Source organism: Gallus gallus, chromosome 1 (assembly GCF_016699485.2).
Source record: "Gallus gallus isolate bGalGal1 chromosome 1, bGalGal1.mat.broiler.GRCg7b, whole genome shotgun sequence".
Classification (NCBI taxonomy): Eukaryota; Metazoa; Chordata; class Aves; order Galliformes; family Phasianidae; genus Gallus; species Gallus gallus.
In genome coordinates this window covers 132,322,379-132,341,340 of record NC_052532.1, presented here as the reverse complement: position 1 = coordinate 132,341,340, position 18,962 = coordinate 132,322,379, and the positions used below count along the sequence as shown (strand labels likewise).

Below are 18,962 nucleotides of genomic sequence, written 5' to 3'. Positions count from 1 at the left end.
AAAGCAAAACAACACATGCTGTCAGCATCCGCCATTTGCAGCATTAGTAAGGGCAAGGTCAAAGGCTATGTATAGATGCGTTATGCCATGTTTAAGATGGGGTTTGCCTGGATGTGATGACTGAATGATATCACCCTTTGGTCGAGTCTTACAGACTCCAAAGAATGGTATCTGTCATAGGTAACATCTCAGGAAACTGTCATCTGTGTTTGTGATACCTTTAATTTGGAAGGAGTCTTGCCTCCATTGATTTATATTAAGAACATGATCATGAATTTGTAAGAATTGAGGTGATTGTAATTCAAGAGCACCTATTATTTGGATCTGTCAGTCCATACAGTGACTGGAATTCATCCATGCTTGGGTTAGCACAACAGTGGGAGGGATTCATTTTGCCCAGGTGCAGCATCAGACCTAAACAAGTCATCCAAATTCTTTTTAAAATGAGAGTGAGAGCTATCTTTGTGGGGTGATTCATCCCACCTACCCTGGAAAATGGTGAATCATTCTCTGGAAGTGTATATGTGTCATCGTTGACTACGCATAGAACCTGGGCAATGAGGTGAGATCAAATACCTGCCTCCTACGCAGATTAAGTTAGGTAAGATAAAACCCTTTCCATAAGTGCTCTTAAGCAATCTTGGGTTATTGATATGGCTGGCAATGAAATCCAAATCTCAAACTAGACTACCTTGTCTCTTTTGCTGTGCTATGCCATACATGCGAGATCTGAAAGACTTATCCTATTAATGTAAATGTACTTGAATTAGATGATTCCAACAGCAAATGCAAATCTTCAGTTAGCCTGAAGTATATATTTGTAAGTAGTTCACTTTTCCCATATGCTTATTGCTAGCTTTTCATAGAAGCCTACCTCATACTGTAATTTCACCCAGTGGAAAAGCAGCCCTACATCCTGGTCTTTTGAATTTCAATGTTTTTGACTACTTTGCATGATCTGTCCTCATGATGATGGAAATCTGGAAGTTTAGCAGTAGCAAAGCAAGTGTAGTAACAAGTGCTGTTTCATTCTCAATAGATCACATACATTTGTTTTCCTTAGTAGCACCAGGCTATTCTGTAAACATTTTTACTTATGTTTCTTATAGCCGTTCACCCACTCACCAAATACTGACCTGAAGTCTGTCCTTTGCCAGCATGAGCTTTTATTTCTTTGTGTTCCTGCTCTCACTGTTTATTATTGTGACTGTAAGACTATTGAGACTGTAAGAATCTGACTGTATCAGATTGTTACGATGCTCTTCTGTATTTGCCAGTATTGTTGCTCTTAGTTTTCAGTAAACTTTAATATATGCGCTAGTAATCAGAACTGGAATATTTAGTTAATGGTAATTTTCTATTGACAGTGATTTACACTGTATAAAAGATTGTTTATTCATACTGATTATTTTGTTCTTTTTTAGGAGGGGACTTGGTCAATGTTATGACATGCAAAATCAATCCACACACGAGGAAAAGAGCCCTCTTGTAAGTATGGTCAATATAAACTATTGCCATTAATCTAAGAACGTATCATTAGGTGACAAATCAATAATGCAACTTAAAGGAGTAGTTGAGGACTTAGACTTGGAAAAGTATTGCACTCAGTAATATTTAGGTAGAAATCATTTCAGGAAAAAAAGTGTTTTCCTCCTCTTCTAACTTCTCAAAGGTTGAGCCTTTTTAAGGATGTCATCAACTATAGATATTCTGGTTGAAAAAGCAGACTCTTGTACCTAACTGCTGTCTGACCTGTAGCTATGAGAACATGATGATTATTCTCTAATAAGATATTTATAGGATTTGGGGGAAGGGGCTGTGGCATCCTGCCTGAATCTCTGCCAGCATGTTTTATAGCTGTCATTTCATTAGGTGCTTAGGTTTAATGAACTTACAAACCATTAAATACCAAATTACATAAAGAACAAATCAAAGAAGACCTATTGCTAAAAGAAGGAGAAAGAATAAGAGAATGGAAGGACTTTGAAACTGGCAAGGAGTTCTGATGGAAGTTTTGTTTGACCAGATCTTAGGACATTCAGTGCTAAACCACAAGTGTCAGTGGTTCTCTAGCTACTTTACCACTTAAACATTAAAAGATAAAGAAAAGATTAAAAAAACCTTTTTTTTACTGTGAGTGATCAAACATTGGAACAACTGAGTTATCCAGAGAGGTTGTGGAATCTCCTGGAACACTGGAGACAAGCATGACACAGCTATGTGCCACATCAGCAGTCATCTTCTTTTGCTTTTTCTTTATATCACCATCCCAGTATTTCACCCTCACTTTGGCCTGGAAGGTTTTATCTATAGTTTTCAGTATCCCTCTCTCATGACTGTATGGCCTAGAAAAAGACAGTTTGCTGACACTAACGACATTTCCTGCCCTTTTGTTCCATGTTCTGCCGAAGCACTGTCCCTTTGTCCTAATTCCTTGTCCTGCCTCTGCAGACAGGGGCCCCATCTGATGAATTTACTTATGCTCCCTGGGGATTATGAAAACCAGGAAACTTCGTTAAGGATGATTTAATAACTTAGACAAAGGAGAAGAGCAGCTGGTCTGTTAACGAGTCTCTCAGCCCCCATTCTCTGACAGAGGAGCTTTTCTCACATGTGGTACAGTCTTCAACAGTTTGCAGTAAAATGTTGCAGATGTATGATTTATACACATTGAGTTATAGAGCATTGGGTCTGCCCTGAGCACTTTATTTGGGTGGCTTGAGGCAATTTTATGGCTGTAAGTTTTTCTGGTGTTAAAAAAGCAGTAACTGATAGTAGCCTAAAATCCTAGTGTGTTTTTGCTCTCTATTGCTTAGCGTGGTAATGTTAGAGGAATAGCAGTTGAAGACAACCTGCTGCACTCTCCTATTCCATAAAGCAAACATCAGTAAAGCCAAGCAGCAAGAAAAGGCTTCTTCATGACAAAATGACAGCAAGAGAACACAGTCCCCGCCATGGTGCAAAATCCCGCACCGTGCAACGGGCCTCCACCATTGATGTCACCTCAGACATGCTAGGCCTTTCTCTGGCAGGTATGTACTTTCATGTCAGCTATTGTTTACTGCCCTTTCAGAATCTACCTTCTACTAACATTAGTGCTGGGTTTTTTTTTTTGTTTCCATTGCTAGAAGATTTAGATGTGCCTGGAGTGAACAGGATAAAGGAATTGTATTGAGAATGTAATAATAAAATTGCCATTTTTAAAGCAGGCAAAGTACTAAAATTGAATAGGGAAGGAAAAAAACCCTAGAGTTTCCACAGTTATTTTTATCGTTGGAAGATAAGAGATGGGGGAAAAGACAAAAGAATGTCAAGGTTATCTAGGAAGAGTCTTGGCAACCTCCTAGTTTGACATTGTATAAAATTTTCAAGAGAGTTCAGGAAACTGGAATTTGTCTCCATTTTTTTATATTGAGTAAATTAGCAGTGTAATCCCTGGAGACTTCATTTGATTAGTTAGAGAGGCAGGTATTTTCCAGCTTCTCCTTGTTCACTGATCACAGAGGAGATGTATCTGATTTAATAATTTGGGGCTAATTGTGGCTCAGACACTAAATGACTGTAATCCTTTTGTTTTCCACTGAGATTTGGTATGTTATATTCTCATGTTTCATATAATCTTGTGTGGTTTTGCATATTTTAGTCATCGTCTGAACATATTTTGTTGAATTAGATAATTTCAAGTATTTAAAATCATTTCTAAGAACCAAAGATTAGCTAATGAATATATTAAATATTCATGGCTGATTAAATGAGAAAGGTTAACATTTTCTATCAGATTTAATTTCTTCCTCTGTAACTGTAAGTTCTGGGACAGGTTCAAAGCAATACTTCACTAATCATGTGTTTATTTTTCTGGTTTATAGGGAATATTCAGGATCCAGATGAGCCTATTTTAGAGTTCAGTTTAGGTGGGTTTAGTGTTTTTTTTATGATTACTTAGAATTATGCTGACTTTTATATAGGCTGTTGATTATGTTTGGATTTGTGTTTATATATATTTTTATATATATATATATAATTATATATTTATATATTATTTTGAAGTGCCTTTCATGTAGTGAGGATGGAAACTTTGCTGTGATTCTCATAGAGATATGGTACAGCTTTCTTGCTGCCTATACAGTGGCTTTTGATAGATAGCCAATAGTTTGATTTTGTGATGTTTTTGAAAGCCTGTAGTTAAAGCATCTGTCCTATAAAATTTTAAATCTTTACTACATTAATGTTATTTTTAAATGAGCCTTTCATTGTTGTTAAAATACTGTGAAACTGTCCTCTGTCTCAGTATAGCAACAGTTTGTCTTCAAGCAAGCTGAGTATTTGGTGGAAATACCATTTTAAGATGGAGTATTTTCTAAAAGTTGCCAACTATTACTGGTATCTTCTTTCCCGGGGTCTTTGCTGTCATGTGATAACATGAGATTCAGCAGTGACCTAATTTCAGAGGTGCTTAAATAAGGGCAAGAAACTTGTGTGTTGGCTCGCCTCACTTGAAGAATAAGTGAGAAACGTTTTCCTCATTAAAATTCAATCCACATTTTTAACTGCAGCATGATTTTGTTGGCCTGATGGTGTTTGGATTGTGTTTCTGCTCTTTTATATATATATATCTCAGATGTGTGTAATTGTGTTATGAATAATAATCTTAACTAGAATATCTCAGAACTAAATAAGATATTTTAAATATTTTCAGATAAATAGAAAACACAGAGCTTCAAAGCTGTTCAGCAAACATTTAAACTGAAAATTAGCTTGCGCATTTAGCTGAAGCAGAGCCGAACCAGCTGTATCCAAGAATTTAGCTCTGAATTTCAATGTAGTTGTGCAGAGTCACTCACTGGAAATTTTGGTAGTTGTTTCCTACTCACTGTAGTTGTCCCTTCCCAACAGTTAAAATCTCAGTATCATGTTAGAGGAGATAAATTACTGTTCTTTTGCAATTGCAAGCTAGTTCTATGTGTAGTAGTGCTACTTGATCAACATTCAAGGACTCCTTTTGGCTCTCCATGGCAAAATACCATTTGGTAATGGGTTTAATGGAGCATAACTTCAGATTGAATGCAGCCATACTCATGATATTCCCAGTAGAATATCTCTGCATGTAGGCTGTTCTAATGAGCTGTGCCAGAGGGATGGATGTGCGGGTGTTAGAGGAGAATAACTTTAAATTACAGTTTTACAGCTTGAAGTGAGAGTGATCTGATTGTATGTTTACTCTTTGCTTGCACAGAGGTGAGTGATGTCTGCCTTTATAGTGTATTGGTAGACTAAATACTAGGCTCTTTGTGGCTTTATTACTTAGGGTCTATTACATGCTTTAAAATATGTAAAGTCTTACAGCAGCATGAAAAAGACTGTGAATCTAAATGTCTTTCTCTGTTACATATCTGAAGCTTGCAGTGAGCTGCTAACACCATCACTAGATCGAAAACCAAATAGTTTTGTAGCAGTGAGTGTAACTACACCTCCTCAGGCATTCTGGACAAAGCATGCACAGACAGAAATTATTGAGGTAAGTAGTAAGGTATTAAATTTAAAATCAAAGCTAACACAAGAAGCATTTCCTCCTAACAAATACCACCTTGCGTTATTTTCTGCCTTTCTTGTTTATGATTACAGGGAACAAGTAATCCTATCTTCCTAAGCAGCATTGCCTTTTTCCAAGACTCTCTTATCAATCAAATGACACAAATCAAACTCTCCGTGTATGACGTCAAAGATAGATCTCAGGGAACAGTAAGTATTCTTCATTCTGTTGCCTCCCCGGTGAGCGTGGAGCAAGCAAATAAGAAGCAATGAGATAAAACTAGCAAGTTCTGTGGCAGAAAGGAAGAGGAAGCAGCATTGATCATAGAGAAAATAAGATGGATAGGGGAGGAGAAATGAATACCGCAGGTGGACTGAACAGAGTGGGGCATGTTGCTGTGGGGACTGCTCCAAAAGTAATGCATCCTATTTTATTGTGTTGGCCCACAGTGTTAGTGGTGAATGTTGGTGGTATGACAGTAGAGGTTGAACTTTCCCAGCAATATTCCTTTATGTTTTGTTGCTGTGCAACAGATGGCAGCAGAGGGGCAGTCAAACACTGGCATCTGACACTGAAGTGTGTATGAAGCAAAGGTGCATCGTTGAATTTCTCCACGTGGAAAAAATGGCACCCATTGACGTTTGACACTTGCTGAGCACTGATGGTGACCAAACAGTGGATATGAACACAATGAGGCAGTGCGTGGTGAATTTCAGCAGTGGCAACAGTGACAGTGGGTCACCTTCGCTGTTGTGGGTTTTTATGAGCACAGCATGCAGGCTCTTGTTCATTGCTGGTGAAAGTACATAGGTAATGGTAGTGACTATGTTGGAAAAGAGTGTTTTGTAGCTGAGAATTTGCTTAATCGAGTGGTGTGGCAATGCAGATAACAGGAGCAAAAAAAGGTTCTGGGGAAGAATATTTTTGCATTGTTCTTAGTAATTCCCCTGCCCTTATCTCTTAGTCATCCTGTTTCTGTTTGAGAGGTAAGATTTGCTGCCTTATAGAAAAAAATATCCAAGTGCCAGCTCTCACTTGTAACTGCTTGGGTCAGTGGGCAATTCAGGTCATTTATGCTCAGGCAATTGCCCAGAATACTAATTCAGGCCCAATGTACTTGCTTTCTCATGGTCCCTCAGAAGCAGCACGGCTGTCCTACTCTGTATTGTATGGGGAGGATCTGAGGAAAAAAGAATACCTCCTGAAGAAGTGTGTTCTTTGCAAGGACCAAAGTTTGGATCAAGGAGGGACTATGAAGTACTGACCTAGTCAATCTGAGTTCCAATTGGTCATTGCTTTCAGTGTTCCTCTATCACAGTGACTAAACTTGTATACATGTATGCTTTCTCTTAAATCTTAGGGAAAGAAAAGGGCTTATTGTCTACAAGTGGAAAAATGATTTCTAATAAATTACTAAACTTCTTACATTTCAAAGGTTTTCTACTAGTTATATATGCACGTTATGAAATTAGACGGAAGTAGAGGGAATTTAGGACTAGAGGGAATGGCCTCAAGTTGTACCGGGGAGATTCAGGCTGGACGTTAGGAAATACTACTTCTCCGAAAGAGTGGTCAGGCACTGGAATGGGCTGCCCTGGGAGGTGGTGGAGTCACCGACCCTGGGGGTGTTCAAGAAATGTTTAGTAGATGTGTTTAGGGACATGGTTTAGTGAGAACTATTGCTGGTAGGCAGATGGTTGTAAAAGACCTACAAGATCATCCATTCCAAACTTATTGATCCTATGATTTTTGTCTTCACGCTTTCATGGAATCATAGAATGTTTTGGGTTGGAAGGAACCTCAAAGCCAACCCAGCCCCAACCCCCTGCTGTAGGCAGGGCTCAGGCTGCCCAGGGACTCATCCAACCTAGCCTTGAGTGCTTCTAGGGATGGAGCACCCACGGCTTCTCTGGGCAGCTTGTGCAAGGGCCTCACTACCCACTGGGTGAAAAATTTCTTCCTAGTATCTAATTTAAATCTCCCCTCTTTCAGTTTAAAACCACTTCCCCTTGTCCCATCACTCATGTGAAAAGTCAGTCTCCTTTCTGTTTGTAAGCTGCCTTTAAGTATTGGAAGGCTGCAATAAAGTCTCCCCAGAACCTTCTCTTCTCCAGGCTCAACAAGCCAAGCTCCCTCAGCTGGTCTTCATAGAGAGGTATTCCAGCCCTCTGATTACTTTTGTGGCCTCTCTCCAACAGCTTCACATCTTTCTTGTGCTGAAGGCACCAGGCTTGGACTCAGTTCTCCAGATGGGGCCTCACAAGGGCAGAGCAGAGGGGAACAATCCCCTCCCTCTCCCTACTGGCCATTCCTCTGTTGATGCAGCCCAGGATACAGTTGGCCTTCTGAACTGCAAGTGCACACTACTAGTCCATGACCAGCTTTCTGTCCACCAGGAGCTCCAACTCCTTCTCCACAGAGCTGCTCTCAATGGGTTCTTCTCCCAGTCTGTACGCATGTCTGGAGATTACCCTGACCCAAGTGCAACACCTTGCATTTGACCTTGTTGAATCTCTGAAGACTTTTGTGCCTAGTAATCTTATTTTGGACTTTGGTGCTGTGGACAAAGGCTTTGTTTGTTGCAAAGTAAATAATAACAGCTCTGGTAATCATCTTCTTTCCAGATGTATCTGTTGGGTTCTGGGATGTTCACTGTAAAAGAACTTCTACAAGAGAAGAATCACAGGTTGCACTTAACACTAAGGTTTGTAATGTTTTCCTCTGTTTAGGAATTATCACTTTGAACACATGATTAAGGTGTAGTGTGAGTTGTCTGTGAGACAGGATGAAAACTTTGTTTTTATTTTCTTCTTTTTAAGTTGTAGGCTACTATTAAGGAAAAAAAAAAGATTTTGTATTGCATGATAGTTAAAACTTGTGGAACGAGGCCTTTTCAAATATGATGAATTGTGTTAGATATTGGTTCTATTTCTACAAGTCAAAAATATTATTAAGGCCAGTTTCGTTTTTTTTCACTTTGTCCTATCAGCTCAGCGTATGTATGTGCTTTATTTTTCTCATGTTATTAATACTGGAAGCTTTTGTGGAAAGAGCATGTCTCAGGAGGGAGTGAAAAAGAGAGAGTGGGAGTCTGAAAACCCATCCAAAAGGGAATACGTGAAATCCAGTGTGGGATGTAGTGGAGACTTGGAGAAGAATGGGGAAAACAAAATGGCATTGAGAGTCCTGATGTGTAAAAGTGCATAGTGTATATGTGTTAGTTAGTGTGTTAAAAGCAGAACAGGAATCCTTGTCACAGAAGACAAGGAAAAGTCATCAAGAAGCATCGTAAGAGAAACTGAAGAAGACAGCACTTGTATTGTAAACATTATCGGTGCTAGAATTACTTAACCCGGACACAGCTAACCAAAACATGAACGTGAACAAAGCTGGTTATGCTAAGAGGAGAGATGATTAAAGTTCAGGGCTTTTTCTGCAATGTGTTGTAAAGAAAAAAATAGCATAGTTTAACAGTGGGAGCAGATGAAGGAAGTGAGTCAGAATAGATACCAGTGGTATAATGAGTGAAATAGTTTAATTTATCGTAAGTGTGAAGATGAGGGTGAAAAAGAGGAAGAATGTGAGGGCAGAAGTTTCATGCTTGTGTGATAAATGTGGCTATTTTATTAGATTTATTCTTTCATGATTAAGTTGAAAATGGGCTTTCATAAATGCTTGTTTTGATATCAGATGTATTCTTATTATAACAGTGTGATGCGTATGTGTCTTTTCGTTGCCACATTATCCTTCAGATTTATTAGCTGAATGCTAAGCAGTGTCTGTAAACACACCGGTGTTGGATATTTAGACCTTTTATTGTAGTCTTGTGTGTTTATTCCATTTACCTCTCCAGTGTTGTCTTTTCCAGGGATTTATTATTATTATTTTTTAGCTTGGTTTTCCGCAGCATATTTTAAAACATAAACAATCTTAATTTACCATTCAGAATCTATCTTCAATTAATAAAATAAATCTTTGCCAAAATTATTCTGTGTCATGGGTGAAACAGAATAAATGGCAGAGACAGCATAAATGGCAGCAGTGGTAGATTAGAACTTTTGCTATGCTGTATTCTCATGCTCCCTCCCACTCTCCTTTCCTTCCTCCTCAGACATATGTTCATATGGTCTCAACAGCCATCCCCAGCAGCAAGATTGCTGCTGACCTGGAAAGGTCAGAAACAAAGTTGTGTCAGTTCTTGCTGTGCAGCTGCTCAGATGTTAGTGGCCAAGGTCCCTGGGTGTTCTTGACACTTGCTTCCGTGCTCCTCCCTGATGTCTGGAAACATCTCCCACTTCAGTGTTCTTTCTTCCATTGAGGATCTTAACCTTGTTGACCAGCTAGCAGTGCTGTGCCTGAGACACTCTAGGATGTTCACAGTATATATATATTTTTCACTATGACAGACTAATTGTAAAATCTGACCTCGTTCTGGTTTTACAGAAGTATTGAGGCACACGCATAGTTTTAGATTGCCTTCTATTAGGGCATCTCTTCAATATATGTCCTAAGCAATGAGGACAGCATTTTCTTATTTCAATAGCTTATTGTAAGATCGTGTAAAATTAAGTTGCAAAGATTCCTAGTGAAAATGTTTATGAAATTCAAAGATTAATAGTCTTTTATAAGTGTTCCCTTGTTGATAAACAGGTCCACCTCCAAAAAAATTTCAACGCAGAGTATTTGTTGCAGGTCTGCTGAAAGTGACCGTGTAGGTAACATTACAGTTATTGGATGGCAAATGGAGGAAAAAACTGACCAAAGGCCTCCAGTGACAAGGTCACCTGATACAATTAATGGAAGGGTGAGTGTAACCATTATAGCAGCTTCCGAAACATACAGATTTATTGCCTGCTTTGAAATAAACTGTGTTGAGATCTGCCGTCAACTTTCCTGTCCATTTTGTTATTTATTAGTGTTTTCCAATTTCAAAGTACTGTGAAGAGCAGCCTAATGGAGCTCTTGTTGCTCATGTTTGGAGTTAAAATCTTGGGAAAGAAATTTAGTTTACAGTGATTGAGCTTTAATTTCAAATGCTTATGGCTTTCATCAGAGTAGGTTTGTAGCACTGTTAGCATACCTACCACATTGGTGAAGCCATAAGCAGTTTCAATTCTAGAACTTTCACAGGCAGCTTTATTCAAAAGAAATACCTTAAAGGATTTTAGTTAAACTCTACAGGTTACTTTAATATTGACTTTTTGTGTGATCTGATCAAAAAGGCTGAGTGCAGGTGTAGGGATTTCTCAACCTTGATGTATGCTTAAGTCTGTAAATCTTGTGTGCAGAAGATACTGATGATAATTGCAGCCATACCCATGTACCACAGTCACAATGTGTATTAGGATCAGTTTGTATCAGGCCAAACCTGTAGTGGGCATATATTGGAATATATAATGCTGGAGCAGCTTTGAAGACTGTGAGCTACACTAACATGAAGTAATTGGACTGGATAAAATTTACTACAACGTTTCAAGCTGTGCAGTAGGATTAAATAAGAATACTTGAACTGAAGTGTTTAATTGGATTTATTATTTCAACCAATGATAGACTCTGTCCACAGAAAATGTATGTGTAATATTTTTTAAATGTATATTTTAAACATACTTTGTGTTCCCTTTAGGTCTGTCTAGAAGGGTCATCAGTTACCCTGGCACTGAGTTTTTCTTTCTTTCTTTCTTTCTTTCTTTCTGTTTTGTTTTTGTTCAGACTGTGTTACCAGTTGATGAAAGTTTAACAGAATCTTTAGGAATCAGATCCAAATATGCTTCATTACGGAAGGATGCACTACTGAAATCTGGTAAGCAGTGGGCTGTAATGAGTAGGATTTCAGTGTCCGTAAAAGCCAAGCTTCTTGCTCTCTGCTTTTGACCCCAGGGCATTTAAGCAGATGTTTTGTTGGGATAGGAACAGGGTGCTGACTGAGCAGCCATTTAGGGATTGTGCAAGAACAAATCATTTTATCATCTGCACTATCATTTTGTATAGTAAAAGCAACAGAGGCAAACTTTTCTCATTAGGTTGACTGTGCCATGAAGTTTTCCATATAATTTGCTATTCATAAGCAGGATTGGTTTAGTTTTTTCAGGGAGGGGAAGAGAGGAAAACAGTTGTTTAAAAGATGTTTTTTTCTTGAGGAAAGATGAGCTTTCCAGCAAATTATTGCATGAGAGGAAAATGCACAGTATGTAATATAAGGAGTTCAGAAGTTGAATCTGTGTTGTATTTCCTTAATGGTGTTTTAAATCATTTGGAAGCTTTTCATGCGAGTGCTAGAAGAGGGGTCACTGCAGAACGTGTGTCCTTGGAAAAGCTAGGCTGATGCCTAGTTAAACCAGATTTGTATAGCAGTGTGTTACAGCATGTTAGGGAGTCAAATCTCCTCATTAAAACAAACAAATAACAACAAAAAAAACCTGAATAGATTTTGTACACTTTTGTCTTAAACCCTGTGCATAAATAACACGGTTGTAATTCCTCAGTGTTCGGCGGTGCCATTTGCCGGATGTATCGCTTCCCCACCACTGATGGAAACCACCTGAGAATCTTGGAGCAAATGGCTGAGAGCGTGCTGTCATTGCACATACCCAGGCAATTCGTGAAGCTGCTTCTAGAAGAAGATGCAGCAAGGTGAGCACACGCTCGTTTGCACAGGCAGTCACACAGCAGGGATGTGGCTGCTACTGAGTTACTAAAGAATATGTATAAGTAATAGAACTGTGTTAAAGCACTGAGGCACTGAAGAAAAAAAATAGAACAAGCAGCTCCTTGCTGATTGAGCTGTTACAGCAAACAAGATTTTGTGTTGCAGCTGGGCTTCAATATGAGATATCATGACTGTACAGATGTGCTGACGGAAGAGAACTGTTGGCAGAATGAACAGTTAGGATAATAGTGCAGTTATCTGCATATAGCAGTTACCTGTTCTTTTTGAAGCATTCATCACTCTTCAAGGCAGCATACTCATTAGCTTTACTTCCCTACATTTGCAGGCTGTGGTTTGCAGAGGGTCGTATGGAGTGGTTTATGTGTTCTTCAAAAGCAAAAACAGAATTTCCTTTGGGATGGTAAAAGAATTTTAGCCTGATCATGTTCCTGAGCACCACATCCAAACAGTCTTTAAACACATCCAGGGATGGGTGACTCAACCACCTCCCTGGGGAGCCTATTCCAGTGCTTAACAACCCTTTCTGTAAAGAAGTGTTTCCTGATATCCAACCTAAACTTACCCTGGCGCAACTTGAGGCCATTTCCCCTCATCCTGTCACCTGTCACCAGTGAGAAGAGACCAATCCCGCTCTGCTGTAAACACCTTTCAGATATTGGAAGAGAGCAGTAAGGTCTCTCCTCAGCCTCCTGTTCCCCAGACTAAACAGCCCCGGTTCCTTCAGTTGCTCCTTGTAGGGCGTATTCTCCAAGCCCTTCACAAGCCTTGTTGCCCTTCTTTGGACCCACTCCAGCATCTCCATGTCCTTTCTGTACTGAGGTGTCCAAAACTGAACACAGTACTGATTGTTCTACCTTTTCTTTGGTGATGTTCTGTCAAATTCTTCTAGCCAGGACCTTTTCTGTTCAGATCTGGGGGTATTCAGTCATCCTGTATTCCACCTAAAGTGAAACTGCAGAGTAAGACTTTGTTGGGTGACCTTCTGTCTTTCCAAAACCTTACTGATGCCTTCACTTCTTAAGCCTTCCCTGCCTGGCCTTAAAAACTGTCCTGTAGATAACCTGGCCAGCACAGATATTCCTTGTAGTGCTGGGTGCTCATCTCCCAGCTGAAGTCTGTCACAGTTGTGATTTAGTTAGAGAGACACCAAAGTTCTGTGGAGTGGATCTTCATTGTCAGAAGTCACCTGACACAATGGCAATGCCCACCATTTGCAAATCATCGTATAGCCTGGGGGCTCTTGCAGAAGGTGGAAAACTTTGGTTTTGACTAAAGCCTGGAGTTCTTGCTGTACACTGTGTTCTGCCTGCAAAGAACCTCAATTCCCTGGCTTCAACAGCTGTGCTCTGGGACATGTTTGGGAGTATTTTCCCAGTCTGGTGACTGTGTTAGACAGGAGTGAGTTCAGAATGCATCAGCTGAGAATGGAGCTACATTGCTATACTGTGAAACTTATTCAAGTGGACAATGGAGCTCAACCTCTCTTCTTTTTTCATTTTTTCTTTTTTTTTTCTTCTTTCCCTAGGGTTTGTGAACTAGAAGAATTGGGAGAATTATCTCCTTGTTGGGAAAGCCTTCGACGACAAATAGTTACTCAGTACCAAACAATTATTTTAACTTATCAGGAAAATCTAACTGACCTGCATCAATACAAAGGTCAGCAAGATTTATTTTTCATAATAAAATGACACTTCTCAGTTGTGCTTGTTAGTGAGTAAAAAAAAATACTGTTTTCAGATTATATTTATTTATTAACATTTGTTATGAGGTTGATAATGATCTAGGAATATTTGTGTGCTCTGTTAATCCTCTTATTTTACCTGAATGTATAGTAGAACTATGAACTGCACCAGAAAGACCCATCTTTTTTAATGTTTTTCTCTGCTTTTATTTTAGCATGTAGCAAATGATGAATGAAACCCCTTGAATATTTTAGCTTAAGCAGATGCAGAGTTTTTCTACTGTGTTTTTTCTGATTTCTTAGGTCCTTCATTTAAAGCCAGTAGCTTGAAAGCTGACAAAAAATTGGAATTTGTTCCTACAAATTTACATATACAAAGAATGAGAGTCCAGGATGATGGGGGATCAGGTACTTGCTTTTTTCTTTCTTTCTTCACTTTTTTTTTTTTATTATTTTCCATAGCCAAGTTTCCACAAACTGCTGTTCTGTATTATTAATGCTACTTGGCATTTTTATAGCACCTTCTACTTTGAATTCCAAATCTCTTAGTAAAAGAGGTGTTGGTATAGTTATGCTTGTTCTACAGGTGCCAAAACTAGGTATTTCAGTTAACTGTGCCTGAGATGACAGAAGTCAGCCTTTCTGCTAGGAAATATATTGGTATTAGCTGCTTTGTCCCTTGGTTTGTGTCAGAATAGTAGAGGTACTGTTTGTTGTTTATTGTTAAGTTTGTGAGTTTTTTCTCAGGAGCCATCATGAAGGGTAATGCAAAACTTGTTCACATCCAGCTTTTTTCTTAGTACATAACCTAAGTTATTTCTTCTTTCAACAGTAATTCCCGCTAACCGTGAACAGACACTTGTGCTGTGTATCAGTGTGAGGGATTCCAGTAGTCGCAGGTTTGGTGCAGTGGCGTACTCAATGCCTCTGTCAGACAGACTTGTAGATTAAGAAATGGAGGACCTGCATTCAAGTAGGGTTCTTTCAACTCAGTAGTACCTGATGAATTTCAAGAGCCTACAAAATGATACAGGTTTTATATATCCTTCAAAACACTGGCACAAAGCTTTATGTAATTACTTTCAGAATAGTTTTGGAATTTCCACAGCTGTTTGTGTAAAGATCACAAGCTTTCATTTGTAAGTCCTTTTTGTCCATCCCAGATCAGAACTACGACATAGTCACCATAGGAGCACCAGCAGCTCATTGCCAAGGCTTCAAATCAGGTGGCTTGAGGAAAAAGCTGCATAAATTTGAAGAGGCAAAGAAACAGTAAGTAGAAATGTTGTTGTGTTGGCTGATGTCATGCCCTTTCCTGACAGTCTGTGCTCAATGATTTGGGAAAACATTCCATTCTTTGTTTTTTCTTGCACCTCATTCAGTAGTTCTACTATACACTGTAAAGATTATTCAGTATTTTCTTCCAAACGAGGAGAGGAGAAACGATTTCCCCTGTACATTACTGTATTTATTTCTTCAGTGATAGGTCTTTTGTAGTAGTTCTCTCAGTGAAGTCTTTAATTTTCTTCAGTATTTGTCAATTCATTTAGTTTAACTACTTCAAGGGTGGGGTTTGAGTTCTACCAAATTGCAGACTAAAAAATGTGCCTTTAGAAGCTCTTCAGCTGCCCTACACATGAATTTCAGACTTTCTGCCCCTCTCATAGTTTTAAGGTCCTGTTGCTGAACTCTTCAGTACCAAACAACTGTACCTGATAGGCAACTCGGTTTTATTTATGAGAATATTGCTGGAGGCTCATCTGTATTGCCTCAAGATTTATGTGTAGTTCAGGCTTCTGAATCTGGCCTCACTCTGCTCTGCAGGCTGGATACTAAACCTCCTCAATCTTGTCTTCAGGGACTGTTCAGTGACCTCTCTGGAAATACATCCACGTATACTCTATAAAAAGAGCAGAAAATGGGAAGGTCACATACAGTATAGGGAGTGCTATCATTGTGCCCTTGCATCAAAGAAAGCTAATGGTATCCTGGCCTACTTTAGGGGTACCAAGGAAAGAATAATGCAGTTTGGGTCTGCATTATCTTTGCTGCAATAAGGAGAACTTAAGGAACAGTGAGAGTCACGTGAGTCATTGCAGGCGGGGAAAGGAGACTTTACTAATGTCATTTCGAAGAAAGGATTTATAAGGTTTGGATCTGATCTGCCAACTACAGAATCAGTTTTGACAGTAAATAATAAATAGCATCGTCCTGTGAACATCGGTCAGGTGCCGGTAAGAAAAGAGCAAAAGTAGGCTTGCTGCAAATATTTCCTATTTTGACCAGGGTGGGACTAGGGAAAATGTAAACCTGGAAAAACTATTACTTTTCCCGTTCCTTTGAAACTACAATTGTTTTCTGAAATATCTTCCTTCTGTCAGCATAGGGACTTCAGTGTGCCTCACTCCTGTAATACCTTAGTTTTTTGTTTCCTTTTTTCTTATCCAGTAACTAAGCTGGCCAGAAGGCTTAATTTCTATCCAGTACTTTTCCTCTAAACACTACTGAACTGTACTTTCTGGGTCCAATAGGACTGCTGGTTCCACGTTTGTGGAATAATGTCTTTGTAGTGTGTGCTCAGCAGAAGTTTGTACTTGCTGTGGGTCATTCTGCTACCCTGTAGTGTCACTCTGGGGGGTACTTTTCCTCCTCCCACACTCATTTAAAAGACAATTAACAGTTGTGTAGCAATTTATTCCTATTTATCTTAAAAGTAAGGAGGCCTAAATAACATAGCTATGCTGAGAGTCATAATAGACTTTTGATGCAGTGGAATAGAGAATCAGGCATTCCATTTCATCCAGTCAGTTCAAGTGGGCGTTTCTGTCTTGGAGCATTTGCTACAAAGAAATACAGAAATATATGTTATTTGGGTATATAGAAAGCTTATGAAAAAATAGTCTGATGTTCGAGACTAACAAAAATGCATTGTGAAAGACATGGTGCTCTATAAATGAAGCTTCCTGTCATCAAATTACTCGTGTTGGCCACCAGAAATTCAGCTCCTTCAGAAGATGGAGCTTTGAAGTACTACTTGAGGATATGCATTTCTTCATAGCCGTTAATATGAAATAGGGTTTTAAGATCTCCCTGTTAAGATGGTGGTTCTATTTTATCATAAAATCCAGTATAGTAGAATTGAGTTTCATCTCCTCAGTTTCATTGTTACACAGATATTGTTCAGTTCTTTCTCCTTTCTTTGGCAAAATTGCACGTACTGCATCCACAACGTTTCCCCAGAACAACACATGGTCATCTGGCAATCTGTGTTTTTTGCTTACGAGTTTAATCGTATGTACCTGCATTGTTGAAAAGATGACACAAATATGTCATTCCCCACAAACGTTTGTTTTGTTTTCTGCTTCTGGTATTTGCTAACAATCTGCTAATTTTATTTTGGTTTTTTGTTTTTTTTAGCAGTTATGAGGAGTGTTGGTGAGTTTTCTGTTTCTGAGAGTTCTGTAGAGAGGGCTTCTGTTCTTTGGGTTGTTTTCTTTTTCTTTTCTTTCTTTTCTTTGGCAAAGGTGTGGTGTGTTTTAACGTGTGCAGGGCTTTTTTAATGTCATGCATCATGGCATCCCTAATTGTGCTCTAAATAATCGTAGCTGCTTTGTAGAACATACGTGAAGGAACTTCCTTTCATCTGCAATGTTTGCTTATAATGAACAGCTTCCTGGCTCTCTCTAAGCATATTAGAAAGTTAAGAGCAAAACGTGAGAATTTTGCACCTTTACCTCTGTTATTTCCAGTGAAAATCACTTAGAGAAATCATAGAATCATAGAATGGCCTGGATTGAATAAGACCATAATGATCATCTAGTTTCAACCCCCCTGCTATGTGCAGGGTCGCCAACCAAATCTTCTGCCAGTGGTCCTTGAACCTTTGTAGTTGTAAATTGGGCATGGTTTGTATTTTTGTAATCCATGTCTGCGTGTTATGGTGCTTAGTGCTATGAAAATGAAACTTGATGGTTCAGCAGTGCAGAAGTTCTGCTCTTAATCATTCATATTGAAGGCTGAACCTCTTAAACTGAGAGTTTAAGGAGAGCAAGCCTATGTTTTTACTTGCTGATACAGTGCAATGGGAGCTGTTCATTTGAAAAAGCAATTGCAGGTTGGAAAGTGGATTTATGTGAACTTTATGCCATAAAATTTTCCTCCAGTTATCCCAGCGAATCTTTGTGATTAAAAATGTAACAGTTCTAAATCAGATCTCAGTATGCTGCATGGCCTTTCCTGCCAAATATGTCTTTATGCATGTTGACCACACTGTCGTAGAAAGAAATTGCTCAGAGGAATTGTCACTAAGATCACTCATCAATATAGAGCACAAATTATGTACAGTGAAAGTCCTAAGAGCTAAGATCAATTTGCTGTATAACGTAGTAGTACTGAGCAGCAGTTGTTCTCTGCTCCAGTTGAGTGGCTGACCAGAGGGACACAAATAAGAAAAGTCTTTCAAGGCTCACTTCTGCACTTCATCCTTTGAAAATGAATCTCCCATCTTTTGTAATGGAGCTCAGGTAGATGTGAGATTAAGGTCCTCTCTTGCCTTATTATCTCTTAAGGGTCAGGAACTGGTATTTGTTGCAATGATTTTAAAGCATGCCCCATGCAACTCTCATGTGTTACCTCACAGACACACTGCAGAAATGAACGGTGTTACTGTAGGAATAGCAAAGGAATTCACACTTCCCAGTTGTAGTGACATGGGGCAGCCGTGCCTGGAAAGGAAGCTCTTCTCCATGCAGTCTCAGCAGCTCTTCTCTCTTCAGGCACTGCTGAGCTCAAGGTTTACTGTAGGTTCTTTTATATTGTACTACGCTGAAGCCATCTGTGAGTAGAAAAAAGAAGTAAAATTAAGATAGTATAGAATGGATGTCACCTCATGCTTGTTGCCACATCATGAACGGACATCACACTTGTGACAGCAGGAGCTGAAGTAAGGCCTGATCTCAGTGTAGATTTCTCACTGGGAGATCAGAAAAAGAAGATATTGCCTGGCAAAGGGGAAGTTTTGGTTTAAATGAATTTCCTAAGCTAAAAACAAGTTTTTGTGAATAGTTTTTCTCAGTTAGGATTAA

At 39.1% G+C, this 18,962-nt stretch overlaps 1 protein-coding gene across 28 annotated transcripts in view; it reads left to right on the top strand.

Moving 5' to 3' along the window:
- INPP4A (inositol polyphosphate-4-phosphatase type I A) overlaps positions 1-18,962 on the top strand; it is a 113,498-nt gene that overhangs the window by 64,762 nt on the left and 29,774 nt on the right. For 15 of the 28 annotated variants that reach the window (XM_015277778.4, XM_040657334.2, XM_040657327.2 and 12 more), the window contains 13 exons: positions 1,425-1,488; positions 2,817-3,032; positions 3,867-3,911; positions 5,397-5,515; positions 5,623-5,739; positions 8,155-8,234; positions 10,181-10,334; positions 11,240-11,330; positions 12,013-12,160; positions 13,723-13,853; positions 14,182-14,286; positions 15,042-15,150; positions 17,296-17,313. In XM_015277778.4, the coding sequence (XP_015133264.1) occupies positions 2,927-3,032; positions 3,867-3,911; positions 5,397-5,515; positions 5,623-5,739; positions 8,155-8,234; positions 10,181-10,334; positions 11,240-11,330; positions 12,013-12,160; positions 13,723-13,853; positions 14,182-14,286; positions 15,042-15,150; positions 17,296-17,313 (1,223 nt within the window). In that variant the 5' untranslated portion in view covers positions 1,425-1,488; positions 2,817-2,926. The remainder of the gene's footprint in view (positions 1-1,424; positions 1,489-2,816; positions 3,033-3,866; positions 3,912-5,396; positions 5,516-5,622; positions 5,740-8,154; positions 8,235-10,180; positions 10,335-11,239; positions 11,331-12,012; positions 12,161-13,722; positions 13,854-14,181; positions 14,287-15,041; positions 15,151-17,295; positions 17,314-18,962) is intronic. The other 13 variants (XM_040657309.2, XM_040657340.2, XM_040657338.2 and 10 more) reach the window with 5 other exon arrangements.